At 42.3% G+C, this 27737-nt stretch overlaps 3 protein-coding genes across 4 annotated transcripts; all 3 read left to right on the top strand.

The window, feature by feature from the left end:
- Window positions 1-184: 184 nt before the first annotated feature.
- si:ch211-171h4.5 (myelin-associated glycoprotein) lies at window positions 185-8405 on the top strand. Of its 2 annotated transcripts, none has more exons than XM_041053500.1 (12): window positions 185-240; window positions 654-707; window positions 1107-1315; window positions 1575-1728; window positions 1911-2068; window positions 2380-2533; window positions 3512-3648; window positions 3943-4081; window positions 4844-4943; window positions 5226-5235; window positions 5859-5936; window positions 6636-8405. In XM_041053500.1, the coding sequence occupies exons 2-12, from the start codon at window positions 659-661 to the stop codon at window positions 6735-6737; spliced, it is 1290 nt and encodes a 429-aa protein (XP_040909434.1). In that variant the 5' UTR covers window positions 185-240; window positions 654-658; the 3' UTR covers window positions 6738-8405. The 2 variants fall into 2 exon arrangements, with proteins under 2 accessions (XP_040909434.1, XP_040909433.1); XM_041053499.1 differs by having other exon boundaries at window positions 5217-5235.
- Window positions 8406-11808: 3403 nt separating this feature from the next.
- il11b (interleukin 11b) lies at window positions 11809-20151 on the top strand. The gene is made up of 5 exons (XM_041053538.1): window positions 11809-11861; window positions 17478-17644; window positions 18039-18134; window positions 18244-18411; window positions 18962-20151. The coding sequence occupies exons 1-5, from the start codon at window positions 11855-11857 to the stop codon at window positions 19130-19132; spliced, it is 609 nt and encodes a 202-aa protein (XP_040909472.1). The 5' UTR covers window positions 11809-11854; the 3' UTR covers window positions 19133-20151.
- A 453-nt stretch (window positions 20152-20604) lies between these two features.
- On the top strand, window positions 20605-26801 carry si:ch211-171h4.3 (serine/threonine-protein kinase SBK2). Its single transcript, XM_041053503.1, has 7 exons — window positions 20605-20734; window positions 20922-21020; window positions 21502-21838; window positions 24332-24476; window positions 24557-24759; window positions 24969-25130; window positions 25232-26801. Exons 3-7 carry the CDS (start codon window positions 21833-21835, stop codon window positions 25865-25867), a joined length of 1152 nt encoding a protein of 383 aa, XP_040909437.1. The 5' UTR covers window positions 20605-20734; window positions 20922-21020; window positions 21502-21832; the 3' UTR covers window positions 25868-26801.
- Window positions 26802-27737: the final 936 nt, after the last annotated feature.

The raw sequence follows: 27737 nt of genomic DNA, 5'->3' as shown, positions 1-27737 counted from the left end.
GAAATAATACCAATAAAAAACTCTGAAGACGTCTTCATGTTTCTATTCACGCTCTGTTTGACTAAACCTAATCTTTGTGACGTGAGTGAGTTTCAGTCAGAGACACTGCCTTCACAAATTTCACAACTTTTACTGCTTTTACACAAATGGTAAAGTTCCTCATGCCAACACTTCCTTTTTAAAGTATTCATTCCTCTTTCACAGTCTTCTTAGGATGAGCTGCTCATAATTATTTTACAGGTAAAGATACAATTTATTTGATTACCTCAGGTCAGTGTTTCCTCTCTACTGAATTTTAGTGTTTGCTGATTAAGTCACGATGTTGTTTGGAAAACAGCATAAATGATGTTTCTCATGGGAAGTTGGTTGCTGTTTCTCAGTTTGACAGGAGTTTATTTTCTTGTTTTATTGTTGCTTTAGAAAACAGCATTAACAAAATGTCCCTTGACTTGCTTTGAACCATTGTCTGAGTAAATGAACTGTGATTTGTGGGGTCAGAACAGAATATTTATTTATTTTTCAGTATAAGAAAATGATATAATTTTGTTTTTTTCCTGGTCTTCCTCTCTTGTTTTCTCTCTTTTTTGTTATTGTTTTGTTTCGTTTAAATGCCTCATTGTTCGTCTGGGATTTAAATGTGTGATTTCATCCAGCTGAGATGGGTGTTGGTCTTACGGTTGTCGGTTTGCTCATCGCTGTGATGCAAGGTTGGTTGTTCCTGGTTTTTCTACATCAGATTCATTTCTTGAGGTGGAAGTAAAGGCTTTTTGTTTTTCTCTGTTACATATTAAAGTCTTTTACATATTTACAGTGCTTCACAAATTTATTAGACCACCTGTCATAAAAAAACAAATATTTTAGAAATCTTTCAAAAATTTGTTTAAAAGTAAAAATGTTATTTATTGTTGTTATTTATTATATTTAGTTGTTGTTACTATATTTTCAGTAAAGCAGTAAATTAAAAATTCATGGATAAAAATAATAATTATATTTTAGCCTTAAAAATATCATTTCGGTTAAAGAGCTTCTACGTACTGGTCTATTAACCATTACAGAAACATATTCTGTTCTAGATAAATCTGACGACTTGTATTTTGGCTCTCCAGGTGTCTTTTGTAAATCCTGGGATGTGATGCTGCCCCAGCGCATTGTAAGCATCAGTAACTCCTGTATCACAGTCCCATGTCACTTCGAGGTGCCCGGCGATCAGGAGGCAAACGTCCTAAACTGCTCCAACAGTGGTCTTTGGCGGAAAGAGAGCGTCACTGGTGCCATCGTCTTAAGTTCTCGCAATCCTTTCAGCAACATCATACAGGTAAGTTGTGTCTTTTGTGACACAGAGCTCATGAGCATCATTTAATTCCCAAAATGTTGAACTGTTCCTTTAGAAAATGAGCAGAGTGTGTGGTACTCACACCATCACCATCATTCCCGATGTGTGCAGCCATTTGTGTGCTGTACTGTACTGTACCTTTTTTTTTTTTTTTTTTTTTTTTAAATAAAACATGTTTAGTTTCTCTGGAAATGTCTGATGTTCACAAGAATTTAATTTTTAACTTTCAAATCTCTTGTAGGGGACAATAGTTGGAGACTTAACAAAGAAGAACTGCACCACGGTGTTTTACAGCTTCCCAAAGGACCAAAGCAACATGTACTTCTTCAGGCTGGACTGTTCGAACCCCCTCAAATACACTTTCCTTAAAGGAGTCAGCATAGTCGCCCAAGCAGGTATGAATGGATGAAGTGATCAGAGGCGGTTGAACATGGCAGCTTGTGGTTCTTCCTCATCTTTGTTCGGCTGATGTTCTCACGGCCTCACTCTTAGGTCCTGATAGGTCTGCTGGGTCTCTCGTCTAAAAACTGAATATGTAAAAAAAACCTGTATCTTTGTACTTTGATGTCCACAACAGACCCGTTTCCTCCCCAGCTGACCTTTGTGAGTCAGATCTCAGAGGGAGCCCCGGTGAAGCTGCAGTGTTCAGTCCCGGTGCCCTGCTCCATCCAGCCGCCCTCCCTCATCTGGCTCCCCCGGGACAGCTCCAGGCAGGAGGAGACGCAAATCCTGCAGGTGACGGGTCACTCACTCATTCATTCATTTACAGTGTTGGAAGGACATCACACTAAGTACGTTTAGGCTGCTCAAGATAAAGTTTACGTTTATTCATGTAAAATATATATAAATCAGGCTTTGGATGTACACACAGTGTGTCCTGCTCTCTTCACTAATTCATTTATTTCTAATTTTAATCTTTTTTTTTTATAGATTCAAGTTGTCGTTATTGTTTTTGTGACCGTATAATTTAACAGATTGTAACATTCAGACAGGAAACACACTGTTTGATTACTCTCTGTGTTTTCCTCTTTCTTTTGTAAAAGCAGAACGCAGATGGGCAGAACATCATGACGTCCACGCTGACTTTCATCGCCTCAGCCGACCATCACAACCAGAGCATCGGCTGCTCTGCCTCCTACCCTCTGTCAAAAGGGGGCAGCACTGAACCGTCTGCAGCAGCTCAGAGACTCAACGTCCTGTGTGAGAGACTCAACTGTTTGTCTGCATTAAAATGAGCCACAGTGACCTCCACTGAAGTACAGGATGATCCACTTGTGAAAGTTAAAGCCTTGATAAATGAATCCTCTGAAGGAAAGTTTTTGTCCTCAAGAGTAAAAGTAAAGGAGGATGAAAAGTTTTCTCTCCATTGATGACAAATCACTTCAGAGGGTTATTTCACGTCCAGTTATCCGTTTGATGCTCGTGGAGAAGTTACTGTACTTTTCTGGACCAAAGGAGCCGTGTAGATATTTCCACAAATACATTTGTACAGAATCATTAGCATGGCAGCGCATCAGTGAGAGCTTTATTGAGGTGGTGGTGTCACTTTCAAAACACATTTCCAAAAGTGTGAGTGACTCTGAAACTCTCTACTCATTTAGCAAGAGACTTCTATGGAGTTTGGTTATTTTCACTCTTATCCAACAGCTGAAAAACTGAATGATTGCTCCGTTCGATCACTGACCCTTTTGTTCATTCATTAACTCGCTGACACGCTCTCACTTCCTCTCCCTTCTTCCTCCCTGCCTCCTTCATTATGAAGCACGACCTGACACTGAGGTATTGCCCATAAGCTGATGAATGTGTTAGACATAATATAACAGTTTAGGAGTCGGCGTGTTTCAGCGTGACCTGAGGGGGATTCCTTCGTACAGACGGAAGCTTTTCTTTAACCGGTCAGTGTTTGAAGAGCTCAACTTGTCTTAACTTGGTGTTGACGGAAATAAACGGAGGCATATGGCTGCCAGCACAACACAAGGTGCCTTTGTATTGCAGGCAGAGGTGCTGTGCTTATTGATCGTGGTGGAAGACGTCCTCAGATCTTTTACCAAAGTAAAGCACGTGTCCCACAGTGTGTGAATGTGTGAAGAAGAGGAAACACACTCTTTTGCTCTGTTCCACTCTTTTACAACCTTTACCACGTCGGTGAAACACTCTAAATACGCTTTATTCCCACAGATGCTCCGAGATTCACTGTGGCAACACTCAGCACATCTGGTCCTGTCTCTGAGGGACACACTGTGATGTTCACATGTTCCAGTGATGCCAACCCACCTGTGAGCCGCTACACCTGGTACAGAGACGACAACGGGAAGGTAAGAGAGAATCTACTGTGTTTTACTTTGTTTGGTTTTTATTTATTCAGGTGCTCACCTCTTATGCGTGAATGATCTTTCGGGAACAAAATTTATTTCACCTTTGTGTATTTTTAGTCTGTGGCTGTTAATCAGTGTTTGGGGAGTCCTCATTCCTGCTTTAACATGACCGTGCCATGTGGGTTTCCTTCACTTCGACCACGGGAACTTGGCCATACCCAAGTTTGACCCAAAGTCAAAGATCATTTTTACTGTAAGTTTAACCGAAACATTCGTGACCTCTCCTCATCACAGCTGACGAAGATAGGACAAGGACAGACGCTGCTCCGACAGGTCTACCAGAAGGACGAGGGGGTGTATCTGTGTGAAGCTCAGACCACGAGGGGCTCTCAGAGATCCAGACCTGTGGCTCTGGAGGTCATCGCCTCCGAAGGTAAAGCCAACACTGCGAGGCACAGTCACGCTCGTGCTCTTTTCCTGGTGCTCTGCACATGTACTGTCTTGGAATCGTGCTGCAGGTTTTGACTTGTGATTCAGAGGCAGTAGGAATCTGAGAAAAACAAAATGTAAACAGCTACGAAGTAAACTGAAGCGAGGTGGAGTAAAGATTTAAAGGGTGTGGAGTCAGTCAGTGTCGCACACACGTCAAGGTCATTTTATTTATATAACACATTTCATTATTACTGCGGTCAGTGTATGCACACAGCAACAGGTGACATCTACAGACGGATATATTTACTAAAACACAGGAAAACACAACAATAGCAAAGAAGAGCAGAAGAAAAACAAGCTATTTTACACCAGTGTTCACCAGCCACACAGAGAGAGACTCAGAGAGAAGGGACTGATTTTACTTGAAGCCACAGAAGGACCAGAGCACACCATACTGGTTTAGACTTAATAAACACAGCTGACACACCCGTTGGTCACAGTGTAAGCAAGGGAATTCTGGGGAATGAAGCAAATGGCCAACTTATGCAAACAAGGCAAGTCTTGGGAAAGTGAAGACATTTAAAAAAAAAAGTACTTGATTGCAAAATATCTTGGAGAACATATCACAGATTGAAGATATCTTTTATCTGATATCACAAGGTGAAAAAAAACAATAAGAAATGTCACTGTCACTGTTATTTCTGCTGGTTTTTCTGATAACCTGCTGTCCATTGTTCTGACATGTTTTAATTCTGTTTTTCAGGAGGCAGCGAGGCTTTGGTTTTGATTCCCTACATTTTATGTGGAGTGGTGTCAGTCCTCTACGTCCTGACTGTTGTTGCTGATTTGTACAAGTATCAAAGGTGAAAAATACAGTTGGGTTTTTCTTTTGTTTAACATAATTCTCTCATCCTCCACATCTTCTTTCATTCCTGAAGTCTTTGGAATTCCTGGAAAGCTTGAATTTTCTCAATATTATATCAAGATACTGTCGATTAATTATTAGACACTTTCAGTTCTTTAAAATCCACGTCCTGCAGCAGTTTATTTATACAGTAGTTTATTTATACATCTCTGTACTTCCTAGAAGGTTAAAATAATTTTCCCTCTGTGTTTGTTTTGCTTCTCCTGCCAAGTCTTTCCAGGAGGCTGAAGGTAAGAGGAATTTTTTTTTTTTTTTTCATTTCAAACAGAGAAAGTGAATCACACACACAAGCAGGAGACGGTGTGAAATACAGTCTCCCAGTCGGTGCTCCTACATAATGTCTGATAAGGAGCTTTCACATCCTTAGCACGTCACTGTCTAGTGACACCTTCATCTTCTCTGTGTGACTGAAGCAGGAAGTCGGGATGACTAATCTTTAAACATGCCATATTCATCGTTTTCCCTTTCAAAGACGAGTCCCTCCCCCTGCTGTATTTCACAAAATGAATAACCTTGGTCTGACTAATTTTCAGAAATATAGATGTATAAGAGTGCAGTGTGCTAAAAGGCAAACGTAAATACTAAACAAAACTAAACAGTTTTCCTAATAACGGAGGATCAGACCGAGGTGCTTCTTATAAAGATGATGTGATTAGAGTTGGTTTTAGCATCTGTTCCTCAACGTTCATGAAGTTTTAACCAACAAATACCTTTGATCAGATTTAACATCATAAACCTAACATGTCCAGATAGGTTTAACTGTGTTTAGCTTAGTGAATGTGATGAAACGTGATGTTAGTGACCTCAGTAAGTTTTGAATGAATAAAAATGTAATTTTCTTTAATGTTTGTAGAAGATTGAGCTGAAGGGGGAACACACCTACACTGATCTGAGGCCCAACAGAGTCACCTCTGACTACGACCAACTCCAGGTATCCGCACACCTGATGGGAATATTTTTATAAATACTTAAACTGTGCTTTTATTTTTTTTCACCGGCGTTAGCAGTTAGTTACATGTGTGAAGTCAGAGCGACGCTGAAGATGAAGTGAAAGGAAGCAGGAAGAAAAGGGCGATTTAACAGATTCTCATCTGTGGTGTTCATGTTCAGACATGTTGGAACTTGTTCTAACAAGAGACATCTGCGAGATTTGTTTGCTGTTCCACTTGGTAATTTAAGACTCTGGCATCTCCCGGGAACGGCTGCTCTGATTGGTTGGCGGCGTCCCGTCAGTAAGCACCAACATAAAAGACAGAAAAGGGGGACACAGCTGAGGGATGGATTAGGTTTGACGGGTGTGAAGTAGTTTTAGTTTATTAATGTTATAGCTTTTCTTGCTACACTATGACCTCTCAGTAATGGAGTGAATCACATAAATTATCTCATAACAACATGTTAATGTCTGAAATATATTAGAGACACATCATCTTGGTGCCAGATACCACAGGACACCCTCAGAGTCTGTGTCTCAGTGGGTCAGAGCTGGTTTGGCTGAGGACCAGTAGCATATTGGACAGGTCACAGGTCATTTTGGCTCAGTGTCTGTCTCTGTGTAGATGTATGTGAGTTCCTGTGCTTGACTCTATTGTGTGTGTGTGTGTCTTTCTTTTTATTTTTTTATCTCAACAAGTTTCCACGGCCTAAAACGAAACCTCCTGAAGCTCCGGACTATGAGAACAGCATCGCCCTGCAGAGCGGTTTCAAAAATCAGCCACAGCCAAATCAGACCTGAGGGCCCGGGTGGACGTTTTCATTACAGTGGTCCAGATATACACATACATCTGTCAAGCTTTAAATTTCCATGTTATTAACCTACTTGTTTCAGTCATTCTTTGAAGCCACGTCATGCTTATTTTTATCTAAAACTGTGTGTGTGTGTGTGTGTGTGTGTGTGTGTGTGTGTGTGTGTGTGTGTGTGTGTGTGTGTGTGTGTGTGTGTGTGTGTGTGTGTGCGTGTCAGTCTACTGTAGATGTCTCACCTTTGAAAACTAAATGATGTGGAACCTGGAATTCATAATAAAAGTTCAGATCTGAAACTGCTCATACCAAAACACCTCTCCAGCTCATTGATGATGTTTTGAAGCTCGGCAGGTTAAAGGGGCCGTGCGTGCAGAGGCTTCACAGCTACGGGCTAAATCCTTACAACAACAGATCGTCTTCAGAGCATCACCAGGACACTCTGGGTGCAGGTGCGAGTTTAAACACACGAGATGCTCAGGTTAACGTTGCAACCACTTCCATGTTCCCCTGGCTTCAGTACGAGGTTTCAGCCGGTCACACAGCGTCAGATTCATCCGTGTGACACACAAAATGACAGTGTCACTTCAGCCTCGTTCATTTCCACTGAAATTAAAAAAAAACTGCTGAGACCTGCTAGTCCTTTGATCTGTGACGCACCATGATGGGGAATTTACCGGTGCTGATGGTTAATGGAACATTCTTCTGAGCGCCTGTAATAATGGTGTCAGCCAGTCAGCAGAGGTTTTGATGGACCACTGAGATGTTTGCCGGATCAACACATTTAAACTAAATCTGACCTACATGATGTGCAACAACCTAATTAATTGTGCAAATGTAGACATGAATTCTCCATCTCAAACTTGCAATAATGCAAAAACATATTTTTAAATCTGCAACAGGTCATCTTTAACTTTTTTTGGAACCCGCTAGCTTCTTTACTCTGAGTCTTAAGTTTTGGGCTTTGGACCAGCAACCGTCACCCACCACGTGTTGCTCGTAGCATCTGGATCAGCAACTTTTTGTTCAGTTTTTGCGTCCATAAAATTCCTTCAGAGAAGTGATGACACATGAGCCTAGTTAGTACATTTTTGAGCCATGAAGAGACTCGGACATTAGGGTGAAAACAACATACTTCTGCGTTAGCTGGAAAAAGTGAAAACAGCATAACATAATTCTCCATATGGGATGATGCAAACCTCCTGAGACAGAGCGGGTTGTTGATGATGTCAGACTCATGGCGGGCTCTCAGACAGAACGCCAAACTCCCACATCCCTGAGAAAGTCCACAGGAAACAGCACGCCGTTACTTCAGCCTTTGATGTCACGCCTCAGTTAGTGTCTATAGGGAGATCTGGCTGTTGTCTGGCTGCCGCGCTGCATTCCTGCCTAATGTGATGGGTTAAATTGGTGGAAGTTTAGTCTGTGGGTTAGAAACGAACCAGGCTGCTACGCCTTTGATGCCTAAAAATAGTCATGTGTCCAAACATCCATTGGCAAAATGCAAAGATGGGTCTTTTCCAACTTTCTACTTGCTGTGTGTCATGTGTTTTTTGGACTGCTTGGTCTAGTTTTGGTTTGTTGTTGTTTTTTTTTTTTTGTTTTTGTTTTGAGCATGTTCTGTTGTTGCCCGTAATAAATAAAATATTGACATGTGACCACATCTTTCAGCAGATCTGCATGTTTACTGGGCCAAAAAAAAAGAGGGAAAAACCTCCGTCATTTGCATGCTGTGCTGCCTCTCCCACTCTTCTATTCACTGCTTCATTCCTCGCATTCCTCCATGAAACAGAGGTCAGGACACACACACACACAGAGAGAGAGTGTGTGTGTGTGTGTGTGGGTTTAGGAGATATCCGGAACGTGGGCGGTTGGGGAAATGATGAAACAAGTGGGCCTGACTGTGAAAAGCAAAAGCTCCCCCTAATACACACACACACACTATCTCCATTACCCCATATGGCATTATCTTTGATGACAAAAGGAGGGCGAGCGAGCCATCCCTGCAACCGTTATGACGTGTTTTCCTCTTTTCTTATGCATCATTTTCACTTGCAATAAGCTCAGCAGCTCAGCTTTTTATGCTAAACACATCTGTGATGAGTTATGATGATGACCGTGACATATACATTAAAAAAAGGGGGCTTCAGTTCTCGTGGTGGGTGGAGATATAACTATCAAAAACATTTCATAAGAAGCAGGAAACTCGTAGATTCTTGGAAATGCTGAAACGTCAGATGCATTTTCAGCCCATTCTGACGACACAGCTTTGACACAATTACTCCAGTTACTTGCACATCACAGTGTTTTTTTTTTTTTTTGGCTGAGTCTTTCATTCTTAATGACATTAACAGAGAAAGTAGTGATTCACTGAACAGAAGTTGAACTTTCTCTTACTCTGCTCTGTCACCAAAACTTTCCATTTAAGCAACCAGGTTACCTCAGTGAAAGGGTTTCAGAGGTCAGGGTTTTCATCTTTTCTTCAACATTTTTGTGGATTTGTTTTGGGAAGTGAAAGTGGATAAGGTCAGGGAACGACTGTGATCTCGGTTAATTATTGAAAAGTCAAAACTGATGTGTCCACCTGTTTTCCCCCGTTTCCATATCATTAGGGTGCTGAGGCTCCGGAGGTGGACCAGGTCATTCACTCACAGGAGGTCCGGTGGGCTGATCCCTGATCCTTCTGTCCACAGGTCGAAGTGTCCTTGGGCACGACGCTGAACCCCAACCTGCTGAGTTATATAGGTGCGGCCATTTACGTCATCTTGTTGCGTCCTCTTCTGCAAATGGTTTGATGGAACCTGACTCGAGCCATCATCTGCTCTTGATCTGACACGGTTGAATTCCTAAAGCAATGATCACAGCACAGTCGTGGATGGAAACACGTATTAACATCACATCACATTTGGTTTCGCTGATTTTCTTTGGTTAAAGTTTGGAAGGAATTTTGACCTACAACTTCTGAGCAGTTTACAAATATCACTCTTCCCAGTTTGGAAAAAAAACATTGCCAGGAGAAATATTTTCCAGACAGGAATAATGTTCCTCCCTCAGCGGGTTTGGCAAAGCAAACTTGTAGTATACAGTATGCCATGTTTGTAGATGACTGTGATTTGATATGATTGATTTTACATGTGTGCTTTACAGGAGCAATTTACTGGGAGACTGCTGCAGGTGCATTTGTCTGTAAATGAAGTTGAGACTGTATTTCCAGCAGCTGCAGAACAGTTAAACAAAAACTTAAACAAATGTCTCATCACACCCGAATGCCATGCACCTAAAAGACGTGTAAGTTTCGCGTGTTTAAAGCTGCCGTATGATCATTTTCTTTTTTATGTTCAGCACTTTTTTTTTTAAACTCACATTTAATGTGTATACAATTTGGATGCAGATGTCGATGCTGAATGCAAAAAACTGTGGTAAAAATGGACGTGGACAACGTTGAAGGAAAAACATTTCATCATAAAAACCACTTCTGAAAGACTTCAGACATTAAAGACTGATCACGTCAGCGTCAGAAGATCTGAAAGTGGAACACTGCACCACAAAAACCAGTTTAATCATTTAAAGCTGCAATAGCAATTTTTTTTTTGTTGGGGGGGCAGTTGTGAACGCAGCATTGACTCTTCACCTTTTAATTATTCATATTATTCATTTGGAGCCCTGTTTACGGGCACTGAGAAATCCCGTGAAATCCGACATTCCCTCTCTTTTAGCTCTGCTTTTGGTCTCTACCAGCTCCAACTCCAGCTCTTCTCCAGCTGCGTCACTGTGACTGGCACCTTTCAGTTTTTCATAGTCATTTGATGCATTTCTGTTAAAGAAATATTGATTATGACCTTTTCCATCAGGCTACACCCATGATCAAACTGAAGCAGCTACGTGACTGAGGCAGAGTTTAACTCATCGCTCTACAGAGATGACTTTAACTGAGGTGAACTGACGTGGTGCTGGTGATGTCTCCCACAAACATCCTCTGAAAAGTAAAATCTGAAGTCTGCAGTACTTCACCTTAACCTCAGTTTCCGGGGAATAATGATCTAATGGGTCAGTGCTATTTTTGTGTCTCTGTTGTTGGCAAAGGATAGCACCCAGCCAGGAAGCTGTACAATGTAGAATTTTTTTTTTTGTTAAGAAAAGTTCAGTTCTTCCACACTCGAGAAATTCCACAAGAGCAAACACACACTAAAGGTGTCAAAAGCAGAAGTGAAGAAGTGAATGACCACCAGCTTTCCTTTTTGTTGAGCCTGAGTTTCTGTTATCTGAGTTGGTTTCTTTGACTTATGTCCTGGCAGGCAGCCACAGCAGGAGCTGCCCAGCATCACCACAGACTTACGGAGCAGCTGGAGGTCAAGAGTGTACTTAGTGTGGGTGACGGGTCTTTGTTTACTCTACTTTAACATCTTCCATTCATTTATTTTTAATGGACTGAGCTGTGTCGTCACCTCATTTACACGCTTGACCTTTTTTTTTTCCCTGCCAGTTACAACCATTTTTTTTTCTTATCTTTCGGTGCAAATGTGGAGATAAATCATCTATAGAGAGAAGAAGAGAGTCTGTAAGGAACTGTCAGTGCCCAAAACTAAATCATCTTTTCTCCTTCTTGTGACTTTATTTTATTTACTTTCTATTACTAACTGCATTTTTATGTGTGAACAAGAGTCAGAAGGAGTTTCCCTTTCTAAACTGGATTTGGTTAAACAGAAGCAGAAAATGAGCTGATGACATAAGGCTGCGGAGGGAGGGGGAGGAGGAGGAAGAGGAAATCAGAATATTACAGTTGCTCAATTTGGTATTTTCTGATTATTTTATATCAATATGTTTCTGATAAACTTCATTCAGACTCACCTCAACAAACAAAGACATTTTCAGAGGAGGGGGTTTAGAGAGGGGGGGCAGGGAGGAGGGGTGTGTGTGTGTGTGTGTGTGTGTGTGTGGTGGTGGTGGTGGTGGTGGTGGTGGTGGGGGGGGGTTCAGCGTCGATGGCTGATGACTCAGGTGATGTGTCATACTCTGGGCTATAAAAGGGAACTTTTACATTTTGTCCACACAAACACACACACGAACTCACACACTGGACTCAGCCGGTTTGTTTACTACAGCAGCAGAAAGATGAAATGTAAGTTTGTTCATGATCCTTTTACTCTGAGAGAGGGAAGACGTTCATGTGAGTGTGTGGAAGTGTGACTCTGTGTGACTGTGTGTGTGTGTGTGGGGGGGGGGGGGGGGGGGGGTGCGGGGGGTTTACTACACGTGGTCTTTACTTTTACTTTCAGCCTGAGAGAGTTTGAAAGAGAGTTTGTGAATGAGTGAGTGAGTGAGTGAGGCTGAAACACTGATAGCTGCGGTTTAAAGTGTTAAAATTTGGCTCCATTTGAATTTCACAAACAACACGCTGTTTGGTGTCAGATTAGGCTGTGATTGGTTGTTACTGTGTGTGTGTGTGTGTCTGTGTGTGCGTGCGTGTGTGTGTGTGTTCAGGGTGCCTCTGAGTAGTTTTAACTAGTCCAGTGGTGGAAGAAGAACTCAGATCATTTACTTTAAGAATAAGAACCAACACGACAGCGTAACAGTACAATAGTTTTATCAGCTGCATTAATTTCTAGTATTAAAAGTAAAAGTTCTCATCATGTAGTAAATTGGCTCTTTTGACTAATGCAGTAACTTACATTGTTCATACTGATGCATCAGTATGTGAGCTGAACTTTACTGTTGTACAGTTTGTTAGTTTAATCCCGGGGTTCCCAGCTTACGGGTCGGGTCCCTCCAAAGGGTCACAAGATAAATCTGAGCGGCCGTGAGGTGATTAAGGCAAAATATAGATAGATAGATAGAAATACTTTATTAATCCCCGTGGCGAAATTTGTTAATCAGCGTGTGAGGAAGAACATAGAAGCTGTCAAACTCTTTTTCGTGGAGACGTCCCAGGTTTTGGATGCAGCGCGTGAGTGTGTGTGTCCTCCCTGACACACTACATGACATGACATGAACAGTTGACCTGTTTCATTCCACTGCAGGAAGATCACAGGTGTATTTGATAATGTAATGACTGGTTTCCACTGAGGGGAGGTCCTGATGCTGTGTGGTCTGGCTCCCTGAGTGTCTCACCGGGACCGTTATCAGTTCACCCACTGCCACAAGTCAAGATGTCAAAATTGTGTTGTCTGACTTGTTGGCATTACATAACACAACTAGTTGCTAAGTCAGCAGCTGTTTTGCAAAACCTGGTGACTGGTAACAAAAGCTGGAGCCATGAAACAGGAAGAGCGCGCTTGTTTGCCAGAGAGAGGTGAGACAGGTGAATCGCATGAGTCAGGTGGGCAGACAGTGATGTCACCGGGGCACTTACTGTAATGTAATTTGCACACTCACTGCACAAAACAAGATCCCTGATTGATTAAAGGAGAGGGAGTGAGTCAGCATGACTCAGCACCAGTGGCCAGCTGTGGTACTGCATCGAAAATCTTTCTCTCCACAGACGACCACCTTAAGAGATAAATAGACTACCTCTGAATATACGTATATATCTTACTGTTTTCAGTGGTAAATAACAAATGTTCATTGTGTGAGTTTGTACACAACAGCAGCAGAGCTGGAAAGTACTGTGTGTGTGAAAGGATGTGATGTAACATGAGACTGTCCTGGCATTGATCCCGCTGACGCCTGTATCGATAAACCGACTCAGCACTTTGGGGATCGACCCGCCCTGGGCTCTGAAAACAAGGTCACTCATTACTCATACTGTCATGTTGTTCATTTATTTTTAATCCAGGAGGTTTTAATGTTGGTGAAGCTTAAACCTTAAATGGCTCCATCAAGGAGTTTAGTGTCCAGGTCTTGTAAAACATTATGGGCTAGATGCAAAAACAACCTGCCTGGTTAGTGGTTAAAGACGACCACTTCCTTCTTCCTACTACAGATAAATTGAAATGTTTTTGCTTATTAAAGATTTAGATTTAATGTTATTAATAATTTCCTAAAACATTGTAACCTGTTTTTAGGTTGATCTCCTTCCAGGGAACCAGTGGTTGCAGTTCATTTCACCAGTTCATTCACTGTTGTTCTTGTAAAAATCTGTCCAGTCATTCATCGCATTAGAAGAGTTTCACTTCATGACATTTCATGATCTCTGCTGCATTTCCACTGGGCGATACTGTGACTCTAAGCTGGAGTAACTCAAAGTGTTTACAGTCGCTGTAGTGTTTTCTTGGTCTGTTTGTTGGTTTTGGAGGAAGCTGGTGGTGCTGGTGCCGGGCGCTTCAGAAGTTCACTGGAAGTTAAAGTTATAAACGTCCAGCTGTTCACTGCGTCTCAGAGCAAACACAGGAAACTCCAGTGTTTCTGTGCAGCACCTGACTCAGCACAAAAAGGACACGAACTGGAACGGAAACAGTGGAAGTGTGTGAGACGCTGCGTGTGTGTGCGTGTGTGAGTGAGTGTGCTGCTGAAATGACCTGCTAAGAACATCAAAGACGGCCCATTCACTACCGCTTCTTAAGCAGTTTTGCTGTGAGCTGTAACACTGTAATGCTGTCACAGCTGTTTACTCTGCCAAATACATGACTGTACGCACACAGAGCTGGAGGATGTTTTTAAAAATCTGACGGAGGCTTTTTGCTGACGTCTTGTTCAGTAATTTTCCAGTAGTTATTCCAGAGGTCTTGTTTGTGTCCTGAGCTGACAGATAACTGAATATTTAGAGAACTGATATTTAGTCGAGCAGAGAAGCCATAAGTGAACGTGAGAGCTGTGATCTGTTTGTGGTCATTTTGGGCTCTAATGGGACTGTGTAGGTCAGGGGTCAGAGGTCAGGGGTCAGGGTTAAACATTGCTCTGTTTTGAAGGCAGACATGATCAGAATATGGGCGAAGTGAGACCTTCAGATGTTTCCTGATGAGACTGTGTCTGTGTTTTTGTCTGGAAGTCAGCGTGTGACTCACAGTGAGACGTTACTGTATAACATACACTAATGTCATTTTCTCTGCACAAGAGGATTTTTTTTCCAGACAAATATCAAGACAGTTCCAAATCCTAGGTGTTGTACTAAGATCATGACATGACTTTGAATTAAAAAAAAAAAAAACAGATTATTTTGCAGCTGTGTTTCCTGTTTTCCTGTCCAGTTAATGCTGGGATAGACTGCAGCTGTCATGCAACCTTGACCTGGGAGTAAACAAGTAAAGAAAAACTGTAACTATCTTTCGATAAAGTAGTAAAATGTGTGCTAAATTTGGAAGGAAACCTGACGGGCCTCACAGGTCACCGCTCACATTAACCTTTCAGAGCCGCATGAAGTCAGCGTTAAAGCTCTCAGCCGGCGAATCACAGGAAACACAATGTATTTGTCTTTTGTTCATCAAAAAAAAAAAGTGGGACAAAAGCACCTCTGTTTACGGCCGGCCTGTTTTCAGACCTAGTGGACAGTCTGACTGCTGACATTTGCCATACAATGGTCTTAAACTCTTCAGACCTGGGAACTCTGACACACACAGGATGAGCTTGTCGTCCATCACAGGTTGCTTCTCGGTTACATCAGAGGTGGCCGTCATCTCGTTTGTTTGTTGAAAGGTCACAGACACGAAAGGTCAAAGTTTGACTAAATCATTTTACGTCAGTGTCCACATTCCTCAGCACACAGGAACGCAGTGATTATATTTTCTAAAAGATGTTTATAAAAATAACAAACCTGCATGAAACTTTATTTCTGTAGCACGTTTCACGGAAAATTAAAAAGCGTTTACAAATGATAAAAAAACAAAACAACCAACATAAGCACAGGGAGGAGAAAACAACAAAACTGTGATTAGAAAAAACCAAACCACTGGTTCAGTGTTTCTGAATGGAATGTGTAGTGTTTAACATTAAAATGGCTTAAAATTCGCTGTGAAGAGTGCAGCCCGAGGCGTCTGCCCGCTGATGTCACCGCAGGGAGATTAATCTGAGTCAGACCGCTCCACCAGCTCCGCTCTCCTTTTCCAAAGGAGGCCCAGAGCAGGCTGGGAAAAAAACAAAAAACAAAACCACAGCATACCTCTCATTCCTTATCCCTGATCTAACACTAACGGACAGTTCATTTCTTTGTTGCCTTGGGTAATGGGATTTTTGAAGTTGCATAAACCAGCGGATAGATTTACAGACGTGAACTAATCTTGATTCTTGTGTTATTTCCTTGAACAGAGATCATTGTTGATTAAGTGCTTGAGAAGAGACTGAGACAAAACAAACTGCAGAGGATTTGCTGGTGTTATTCATTCTCAGGTTGATTAAAAAGGGAGGCGGATAAAAAGGCAAACAGGTGACGGCTTGATGCTTCTCCTCTCCGTGGATTTATGAAACACAGGAGGAGGTGTTCGAACACGGAGGTCCATTCATTCATCCGTGAAAAACACTCCCATGTTGTCTCACATTCGGGCCTGTACTGCAGGAGCATTTCATTTCCTTCTCTGACTGAAACCAAAATAATGCTTCAAAACAAGATGTGAATGCTCTACACGACTCAGCTAAAAGAATATGATTCAAGCTGCACCTCTTATACTATTACAGTGGTTAAAACAGGAAGTATAGGACCAGTATCCGAAACTACAGTATAAAAGACACTTACTATTACTATACTCGTCCCTGTGCCTTGGATCTGTGCAGGAAGAGATTCTGAGCGATTTAAAGTCGCAGACAATCAAAGGGAAATGTAAACATGAGTCAGTTAAATCCAAACAATCTTACAAAATATATTAATGAAGGTCAGGATCATACGTGATATGGCATGGATGTGAACTGACTCATTAACCTGGTGTTTGTTTCTCTGAAATTCATGTTATCAGTTTGCAGAAATCTGTCTGTCTGTCTCTTCCTCTAACACCCACACACACTCAGCTGCTAAAAATGCTAACAGCAACTCACACCACGGACCCGTTATCTCAAATCTCAACTGCTGCTTTAATCTGTTGGGCTTTTTTTTTTTGTGTGAGTATTCATGTCTGGATCACAGGACGCAGCTGCTATCTGATACCAGAATTAGGTAAAAGTGATGCTGAAGTTGTGAATTTCGGGGTCCTTCCTTCGCTGGTGGTGAGTGATGGTGTAAAGCTGAGGCTGGATGCAGCTGCCACAGGATTAATCTTGTGCGACATATCATGTGGCCCAGATTGGAAAATAAAGTGTTTCCATGCAGCGCTGTGGTTTTCTCAGTGATTCACACACAGCAGGTCTGGGTCAGTGAGCGGGGGAAGGAAATAAATGCAGCCCAGTAGCCACCTGTTGTGTGTATCTGTTTGTGAGTGCAGCTGTAAACACTGTGAGCAACTGCAGCTGAATATTCGTCAGTTGTTTCGTTCTCTTTGAAATAATGTGGACCTGCTCCTGCAAGCTGAGGGACGGGAAAGAACTGGAGGCAGAGAGGAAAACTGGAAAACTGAGGAAACTTTAAACTTCAGCATGTTGCTGGAGCTTTTACCTCCTCAGACTTTTCCCTTGAACGTAGGAGAAGTTGTGCCAGAATTTCCTACTCTGCTTCAACAAAGGTGCTTCAGTGTGGCAGGTGGAGTACTGTCGAGGCCGAAGACCTCAGAACGACTGCAACCACGAACTTAAATGTTCTGTACAAGGACAAAACACAAGCGAGCGAAGGAAATAGGTTCATCGGGTTCATGTGACCACAAACAAAAAACGCTGCAGGAGCAGAAACTGAAGGCAAAAGCAACAAGTCAATTTTTGTCTCTTTTCCTTTGTGTCTCTACAGTGATTCATGACCCCGCCCCCTGTCTTCTCCACCTGCTGCTGTTGGCTGAGCTGTTTGTCCATTCATCATCTCGTCCCACCCACAGTTCCCCCCTCTGTGGCATGTTCGGAGCCATGATCCCTCAGGTGGATAAGCTGATGAACCTCTCCAAAAAACTCCATGACCTGGTGAGCACTGCCCCCGCACACTGCCTGGATGAGTTCATCAGAAGGAAACTAAGACCAATACTTAACTGTACTTAGTTAATATGATTAATTTAAAAGCAAATTTAATAAATAAAGATGTTTATACACGTTTTTACTATCTACACATACAGTATTATCATATTGTATTTTATTACGTGATGATCTTTTTCTTTATTATTCCTCAAGCTCGAGAAAGAAAAGCTCATCTTACTGCGTGGCCTAGTTTTTATTTCCGAACAGTCACGCATGGTTTAGACACACTGATCAGTAAAGATGAAAAACAATGAAAGCTTCCTCTCACCTTCTTCTTCTTGTTGATCTAAAGTTGTGTAGCAGCTGCATCTTGAACATTTGTTTCTGATTGTGTTTCCAACAGTCAGATGATGAACTCCTAAACTTCGCTGCTTTGGAAAACAGACTTCATGGTCTTCCTCACATGCAACACACTGCTGCTCATTTCAATTCACCGAAGGTAAAGTTTCTAAATCAAAGAATCTGTTTCAGATTTTTACCTGTTCCTCTAAGTTTGAATATTGTTGAAATGCTCTGTGTCTCACCTGTCTGTCTGATGTCCCTCACAGATTAATGTGTCCCTGTCCCAGCTCTCTGTGTACACTCAGTCCTTTAAGCTGCATGTTGACTGGTTGGTAACAGCAAAAGACAACTTCAGTTTGCCCTCCCAGTCAGCTGGGGGCGCCAGCACTCACCTCCTGCAGCTCTCCAACCTCATCAACACAACTCTTCAGCAGGTGAGCAGACCCGTGTGGTTTGGTGTGCGGTTACAGGGAGGATGATTCCACTGAGACTCAAAATGAAAATAGGTATCGTAAAACTCAAAGGAAGATTATTTTGTGTTTCACTCTGCTGATAAAGGAAAACACAACACAGAAAATGAATAATGAGAGAAAGAAAGAGAAATCTGTAAAACATGAAAACAAAATGTGTAAAGTTTGAAAATAAAGAAAAGTTGAGAATGTATGAATGAATGAAAAGTGAAACCTAAAGTTCAAAAATGACCAAACTTGAAAAACACTCATTACATTTAAAAATTTAAAAAGAGCATAAAATAAAACAGCAGAGGAAAAATTTACTGCAATGATGTGATTTGATGGAGAGTAGTCACAAATATATTTTGCAGTCATTCTCAGCTGTGTCAATTAAAGTTACAGAATACTATTAAATTACAAAACTTTAAACTCCAAAACTTTAAAAACCATTTAACCACAAAGTCATAGCTGCAATGATTTAAGTGTTTTCCCAAATTCTGTCCAGTAAACAAGCTCCTCTCTCTGTCTTCAGATGAGCGAGGAGCCTCCTCAGTTTCCGTCTCCCTCCCTTCCTGTCGTCTCCACAGCCTTCGACGTGCTCCGGTTCTCCGTTGAGATCTCTGAACGGTTAAAAGTTTTCTGTAACTGGTCAAAAAGAGTCTTACGGCATCTCCAAAGACTGTCCCACTGCCCTCGACGTTAAGAGGCTGATTTCACCGGGGCAGCAACTGTTAATGTCTTCCTACAAAACCACTGTTAACTTATATGATTTTTACTCAGCAAGCACCATGCTAGTCAGTCTGTCAGTCCGCCACTTTGATCCAGACTGAAATATCTCAACAACTGTTGGAAGGATTGCCAGTTTGTGTACAGATATAAACTCTGTGCTCAGAGGATGCATGGTGACACCTCACACTGGCGGCTTTTCCTTTTCCTGTAGTGCAATGCTAACGGTACACAGGTTTTCACTCATCTGTTATATTTAAATATGTTGTGGATGGATTCACACAAAATTTGGTACACACATGCGCCCTGACTTTTCCTCCAGCGCCACCGTTAGTTTAGGTTTATGACTGAATACCTGCAAACTTAATGAGACTCCCAGCAGCGTCGCCTCTGTATTTTCTGCTGCTTAGAAAATGCCATCACGCTAACGTGCTAACCTGCGGTGGTGAACATGGCGGCCATTATGGCCGTTTTGCATCAGCACAGTAGTGTTGTCATTGTGAGCGTGCCAGCCAGCCGATGTTAGCAGTTAGCTCGTTGCTAACGCGGCTGCAGACTCTCAGTCCTGTTTACTCGTGGCGATGTTGTTGGATGTGGCGGGTTCAGCGTTCAGAAAGTCAGATTCATTTCCTGAGTCACGTGACGTGGCAGAGCTGAAACAGATGCTGAGTTCTCGATAATCTGTTTACATAAGTTTTCAGCTCTGTGTAGGTTTGTGATATTAACGTATTCAGCAGGAAAACAGAATGTAAGTGTAGTGCATGTTTGTGAGAACCCGTGTGCGCCACATTTCACATGTAGCCTTTTATTAATGCACTGAGCTGAGGTACTGTGCTTGCGATCACCTGTTTACTCCCTTTAAGACTGTTTACATTCACAGTGCCTGAGGGTGGATCTACTCATGAGCTAAATTACAAGAAGATGTGGAACAGTTTTTTATCCTATTTAGAATGCTATTTATGAGCTTTTTATACTATGTGAGTGTTTAGTGTGGGATGCAGGCATCTCAGTGTTTTCTGTTATGTATTATGTAATATTTAATAATATTAGTTTTACAGGACTATTTATACATTTTGTATGTTTTTTTTTTTTTTACATGTTTGAAGTCATTAATAAAGTTTTACATTGAAACAGAGATGTGACTGCTGATTTAAATGTCACTAACCCTCCTGCACTCACACACCTTAGTTTCCTCTCTGGTTTAAAGCGTCCACACAGAGCGACACACGAGGGAGTGTACAGACCACTGCCTCTGTTCAGCTGTGAACCACGTGTGTGTGTGTGTGTGTGTGTGTGTGTGAGAGCTGAGGTAACACACGACACAGAGCGACTTGCATAATGTCAGCGTGTTGACATGTGGCCACAGGCAGATGATCTCACACACAGACAGACTTTCCCTGTAACGCCGGCCTCCAGGGACAGTCTGAGCGATCCTGCAGTTGTATGTGTGGACTGTGGTCAGTGGTAGCAGCTGAGAGTGGAATCTGCTGCCCACTGGGGGATCTGGGTGTTAGAGCAAAATCCTTTGACTGGATATAAAGTGAGAGAAGGAGTGAGACAGCAAGTGTGAGAGCGACAGGTGATAATTTGTTGATCAACACCTAAACATGACGTAAAATTACATTGTTTTATACGCTTTTCCTCTGCAAAGTGACAATAATTGATATGTAAGAATAATCCTACAGTTCATTATCAGAATGAATAAGTACTAATCGTCGTACGGATTTTCACCAAATGATGAAAGATTTGATTTATATCTGCAACAGAAAGCAAGTGAAAGCAAAGATGGACGAGGAACATGAGGAGCAGCTGATTGTGCTGCAGATGAGTCATGATCAGAGATTTTCTGTTTCTCTCCTCAGTTTGTGAGTAAATCTGTGTTTTTGGTATAATATTCACTTACTTATCAAGATTGTGTTGCATAACTTTGGCAGGATATTGTGGAATTTTAATGTCGGTACACGACCTGGGACTATCAATAGCCAAGTTTCCATCCAAATTTAGACGAAATTTCAAACAAATTTCCAGAAATCTGGCAAAAGAAAATGTGGTTAACACGTTTTTCTGTCCACACTGTGGAAAATATGGAATTCACGTTAGTTTGATCATTTTAGGAACATTTCCGTCTCCTCGTCAGATTTTTGACCTAAATTTTTTCATTTCTCCGGTGGAGCAGATCCTTTAGTGAATGTTTATGTCACTTGCTTCGTGAACCTTAGATTCACGTGAACTTCCAAGCTGTGATTACATGTGGTACACTTCATATCTGCCACAGGCCGCTGTTCAGTGTAATTAAACCCAAATTAGGAGCCATGACACTGACTCAGGATCCACCCCACTGTGCAGCAGCAGAGGGAGGACGGGGGGAGGAGTGGAGGTGAGGACAGATCACTCTGGGATAAAAGTTGCAGCAGCAGCAGACATGAAATCCTCCAAAGGGCTGTTTGGACAGTTCGGAGAATTTCTCCACTGAGAGCAATCTACAGCCAAACACAACCGCAGCAGACTGAGATTCGTCTGCACAACAGGTGAAAAAAAAACACTCAGTGCAGCAAATGAGAATCTGTGGAGGATTTACAAACAGGTGCACCTGCTAAACGCAGAGCAGGACCTACTTTTATGTTGGACAGGTTTCTAACTGAGGATCAACAGCACTGAACTGAACTGCAGCTGCAAAATGACGGTAAGTCAGAGCTCGGACTGGGATTCACTCACTGCTCTGAAACTAACATGAGGAAAACGCTCATAGATTAAAGGGCCGGTTCACCCAATTTATGAAAAAACATATTTTCCTCACTGATCTCATGCAAGTGACCTGGATAAAAATCAAACCAAAACCATGCAACCTGCATGGAGAGATACAACCAGTGGCATGTGAGAAAAGAAAATGTTTTTTTTTTTTTTTTTTTTGGGTGAACTGACCCTTTAAAATCAGAGTTTGTCAGATGCAGAATGAGTGTTATTTGATCACTGCATGAGTGGATACAATGCACACAGCAATTATAAGTAAAACTGTATGTATATTAACAGACACAGATGCAGTTTAAACCCATTTTAGAAGCACAATTATCATTTTCCTACAATATAAAGAATTTTTCACCTTATTTAATTGCATTGAGCTTATGAGCTTATGTTTCCTTAAAATCTCATAATTTCAGGTCGTAATGTAATTTTTACATCTTTAATTATGAACAGCTTGCAAAATCTTGAACCTGCAAACTAGTAAATAAATTAATATTTATTAATCATTAATCTACTTCATCGCGTTCTTCCTCGCAAAGATGGCCTGTTGAACATGGATTACAAAATTATTTTTTTTAAATACATGGGGAGTGTGTGGAAAAAGAAAAGTTTGTGTGAAGCTTAAAAAGTGATTAATATGTGTATTATGTAAAATAATGTGTTAATTATACACTGTTTACACACAACTGTAAAAGTGTTTATATCATCTTACATCCATTTTAGGTGGACACTTTAAAAGTCGAGTTGCTTTCTGAATGTGTGCCAGTGCTGACAGAAGTGTGTGCGTGTCCCTGCTTTTCTGTAAACACACACACACACACACACGGACAGACGGACAGAACAACTTGTCATTCATCACACTGATGTTTGTGGTCCACAAAGATCCATTTCCATGTAGAGGACATCACCAGGACATTTGTCTCTCACACTTTCTCTCTTTCACACACACACACACAGACACACACACTCCAGGTCCAACACCATGTGTCCGTCTTATGTAACCGGGGCAGTCAGCCCATCGCCCCACAGAGGATCTGTGGCAGTTGTTCTTTTCTGGCTGAGATCGGTGTCACCTCCTCTCACACTCGTTTAAACCCAACTAACTCTGAGCGCGTCAGCTATGCTGCTCACTGAATACCCCCTCAGCCCCTGCGCCTCCACGCTGTGCAGCTCCTCGGTTTCATTCACACCATTGGAAAACTTTAAATCAGCTAAATAAAACATTTAAAAAATCAAATGAAAATAGCTGCATGTTTATAACTCCTACTGTTTTATTCCCAACTGGAACAGCACACAGTAGAGTGCAGAAGCTCTGCCAGGGCGAAAAATGCTCCATCTCACAACGTTCTTCAGGCCCGTGCAACATCCCACTTTTTGTGTAATCCTGCCAACAAATAAACAAACAAACCAACAAACAAACAGACACGGATGAAAACAGAAATATTAGAAATCTAATAAAATTATGCAAATAATGAGCATGGAAGACACATTTGGTTTCAGCTGCCAAACCACACACGGACATAATTCAAATGCAACTGATTTCACTAATTTCATTTGTCTCAGACAGAGCCGAATAGCTCAGTAATTAGAGCACAGCACAAACACTGAGAGGGCCAGAGTTCAGTTTCCACTGAGACCACCCACCCTAAAAATATATTCACACATACTGTAGAGGGAAAATATGGCATAACACAGCTACATATGCTTCTAGAAGTCTTTGTTGATTCAATGTTAACCGTCTTTCCGATCATCAAATAAACCTCCCACAGGAATTTCACAGATTTTACATTTTTAGCTGGAAGAATCTGAACATCCCACCACAAAATCTGGCCTCGTCTTTTTGACTGTTGGTGTGAATGAACACCCCGCTGGGGATTCAGAGTATCTGTGTCCGGCACGTTCACGGCTCTGAGTTGTTCTCTAATGAGCTGTAATGAGCTGCTCCGTGTCTGACATATCGCGACACCAAATCCCAGCCTGGGCCCAAGAGTGCCAGCTGTGATGGAAACACCGGCGTTCCTCCAGACAAAACAAAGATCAGTGTGTGTGTGTGTGTCTGTGTGTGTGGCGGGGGGGGGGGGATTTCATGTGGCTATTAACAGACATGTTTATACCCATAGATCAGTGTTACCAGCATCGCCATGACAACAGTCATCAGCACAGCAGTTGTGTTACATACATACATACATACAGCTGCCTTCCATTAAAATGCTCCACGGTCCTGTTGTGTGTCCTGTTGTGTGAACGTCCTGATGTTACAAACACATTCTGAAGCAAACATCAAATTTGTGTATTTTGCAAATGACAAAACTCTTGATAATGAACTTTATTAAACTTTTTAAACTTCTTCAATCAATATGATTATGAAGAGTGGGACAGTGTTAAAACTACACAACGCACTTACATCACCTTTTTGTTCCGTCTGTGTGTCCAGGCTGCCACAAAGCTCCTGGATGAGATGTGCCATCTGACGGCTCAGTCTCTGACAGCGATGGACACATCGGAGCACTTCAGGGTCCTGAAGCTCCTCGGTGAAGGCTCATATGGAAAAGTCATGCTGGCCGTGCACAGGAAGAGAGGTGAGAGGGGAAACCAACATGTGTTCATTATGGACGTCAAAATAAGACCAACATCACTTTCATTTCCTCGCGTCCTCCAGGTACTCCGATGGCTCTGAAGTTCTTCCCTCGTGAGTCCACCTCTCTTTTCTCTTTCCTGAGGGAGTACAACCTCTCTCTGTCGTTCTGTACCCACCCGTCCCTCACCAGAGCTCTGGGAATCGCCTACTCCACACCTTCGCACTACGTCTTCGCTCAGCAAGCCAGCCTCTTCGGCGACCTCTACGACGTCATCCTGCCTGAGGTATAAAATCATGTCAGCAGAGCAATTGTGTTAGAGACAGTATAACACATTGTGTGTGTTTAATGATTTTTGTGTTCAGGTTTTCCAAGGTTTGGAGAAATGTCAATTATTTTAATGAAGAAAAAGTGGTGATGTGTTGTCAGAGATTCACTCTTCAGATTCCCTCTCCTTCAAATCTACTTTGTCTCCCTCCCTCACTTCCTCTCCAGGTCGGTATGGAGGAGGACTCCTGTCAGCGGGTGGTGTCCCAGCTCTGCGGCGCATTGTCCCACCTGCACTCCCTTGGCTTTGTCCACAGAGACCTCAAACCAGAGAACGTCTTCCTGTGCGACTCCGCCTGCCGCTGGGTCAAACTGGGAGATTTCGGCATGGTCAGCATCAAGATTTTATTCATTCAACTGTCAAATGATAGCATTTCTGAGCAGCCTAGCAATATTTGACAAGTCTGGATAAATCATGTGCCCCTACCCAGGTGAAGGCCAGGGGCACCAAGGTCCCGGAGGTCTGGTACAGCTCCCCTTACTGCACCCCTGAGGCTGAGATTGCTCGCGGAAATGAGGACAGCTGGAAAAGCACGGATGATGGTGTTAGGGAGGAAGAAGAGAAGAAGAAGGAGAAGAAGACAAGAGTCTGGGTGTCTGTGGAGCCCAGCACAGACAGCTGGGCGCTGGGGATCCTGACCTATGCCATGCTCACAGGCAGTCATCCCTGGGCTGAAACAGCCAGCGACTGCCACTCATACCTGAAATATCGGGAGTGGTTTGACAGAGCAGAAGGGCCTGAGGATGAACTGGACGTGTGGGCAGAGCCACAGACAGAGAGCACACATGACGCCATTGATTTAAATGGACCAGAACTTGGAAAGAAAGACCGCCCTCCCACAGCACCCCAGTTTGTGTGTTTTACCCCGCTGGCCTGCTCCTTCTTCCAGTCGCTCCTGGACCCGAGACCTCAGCTTCGTGGGCAGCCTGAGGATGCACTGAGTTACCTCGGAGGGGACTGGATGATGGAGAAGGAGAGGGTGAGGCTGGAGGAGGAGAGGAAGAAGAGCAGAGGGAAAGGAGCAATCAGAAACATGAAAGAGATGGAGGGAAGAGGAGAGCGATAAGCAAATATAGTTTATAGAAATGAAGAGGAAAAGCACGTTATATTTTTGCTTTTCAAAAATCATAAGTTGACCGACTTCAGCATCAACATATTAGAAGCACATCAATACTTATATTAGTCTGATTAACAAACACAAAAAATACGGATTATGGGTGGAAACATCAGGTCGGTGGAAGAAAGAGGTTTAATAATGAACCTCTCTAAGCATGACGACGGCAACTTTGGGAAAATCCCCTTTGAATGAAAACCACATGGTTTATGAGAAATCTGGTTTCAATTTGAGGAAAACCTGTTGGACTGTGGGAGGCAAACAGCTGTTTCAATCACAGCCTGATTCGTTTTGGCTGCAAATGAATTGATTTAGCCACATTTTTTACTTGATTGAAAAAAATGTACTGTAGCAGTAAGTGTAATTTATATATCAGCTGCGTTTCTGGAGATTGTTTGTGTTTAGTTGTGCTGTGAAGCTTCCGTGTCCTTGAAAACGACACCTACTTTAACACACTGCATCTATATTTAGGTCCAGACTTTTTAAAGTATAATACGTCACAGTGTGCCGTGACCTGCTTATAGACTGCAGCGGTGCCCAGTTTTACACCATAAACGTCCAGTTAAAATACGAGCACAGGGACTTCCTTCACCTGGTTTCAAAGGTAAAAAAAAAAAAGACGAGTAAAGGCCAGCTTTCCTGAAAGTAAAGTCACAAATTTTTCAGTAGCACTTGTGTAGCACTGTTAGCAGGTCGTGACTTTTAGCTAATGTTGCTGTGGCTGTAGCACTTTGTACAAAACTACCCTGTAGTTATTCTATTATTTTGTATGGATAAATGTTCTTTACACATTACATCAAAATGTAATGTATTAAACTGTGTAATCTTATTACCGAGCATCAGAAAGTCTGTTGGTTACCTGCAAATAAATGGATTTTTAAATGGATGTAAAGTATCCTGACCTTAAAATCTCAGTAATGTCCTCGTAAGATTATACACGTAAGATTATGTGAATAGATCACATACACTGATGAACACACGCACACACAGCCAGGACCATGCGGACAGCTTCCCCAGATGTTTTCAAAAATAGATCCACGGTCATAAATTTGATACTACAACCTTTCAGCACCGCGTATGTGCCGCCGCCAGCGTCTCTGAGCCCTCAGCCTCACACTCCGGCCAAGTCACACACTCAACACATTTTCTCATGCAAATACAATCAGCTGGATGCCTGCTTCAGGGGTGGATTTCAGCACAGACACAGGAACCACACTGACACCAAACATGGATAATTAACTCACACAGATCTGCAGACACTGCTCTTTGAAATAAATAGTTTTCTGGTCACATAAACAGGCAATCAGTCCAGAAATAACACTGTTATTACATGCAGTTGCATGCATGCAGTGTGGGAGTGTTGCTCCGGATCCAGGGGATGTACTATTCAGGACATCCAGTTTGAATAATAGATTATTGCAAAATGATTTTATCTGCCCGTGTTATCCTAAGGCTGGTCAGCTTTTCTAAGGAACGGCCTTTGATTTCTTTTTCTTTTTTTGTGCTGTGCGTCAGTTCTGGTTGTGTCAGGAATATAAGGAATATAAGGGCCTTGAATTATGCACACTGCTTGTTCAAATCCTGCAGCCCTGCCTTAACAAACACCCTTCTTGTGTTTGCATGTCTTAAATTTGAAACTGCACACGAGCTGGTTTGTTTATTCAGGTTTGTTTATTAACATTCCTGCCTCTGGACCGGCTACTGTACGATCTGTTTGCCAGAAAACATTTGATCTTTTACACTTGTATGGAAACGGGAAAGTCAGTGGCATTTACAGAGTGAGAGGAGGCCGAGGTCAGTGGAGGCTACAGGGTGCTGAACC

This window comes from Toxotes jaculatrix, chromosome 13 (genome assembly GCF_017976425.1).
Source record: "Toxotes jaculatrix isolate fToxJac2 chromosome 13, fToxJac2.pri, whole genome shotgun sequence".
In the NCBI taxonomy this organism is placed as follows: domain Eukaryota; kingdom Metazoa; phylum Chordata; class Actinopteri; family Toxotidae; genus Toxotes; species Toxotes jaculatrix.
This window is presented reverse-complemented; position numbering and strand designations above follow the sequence as displayed.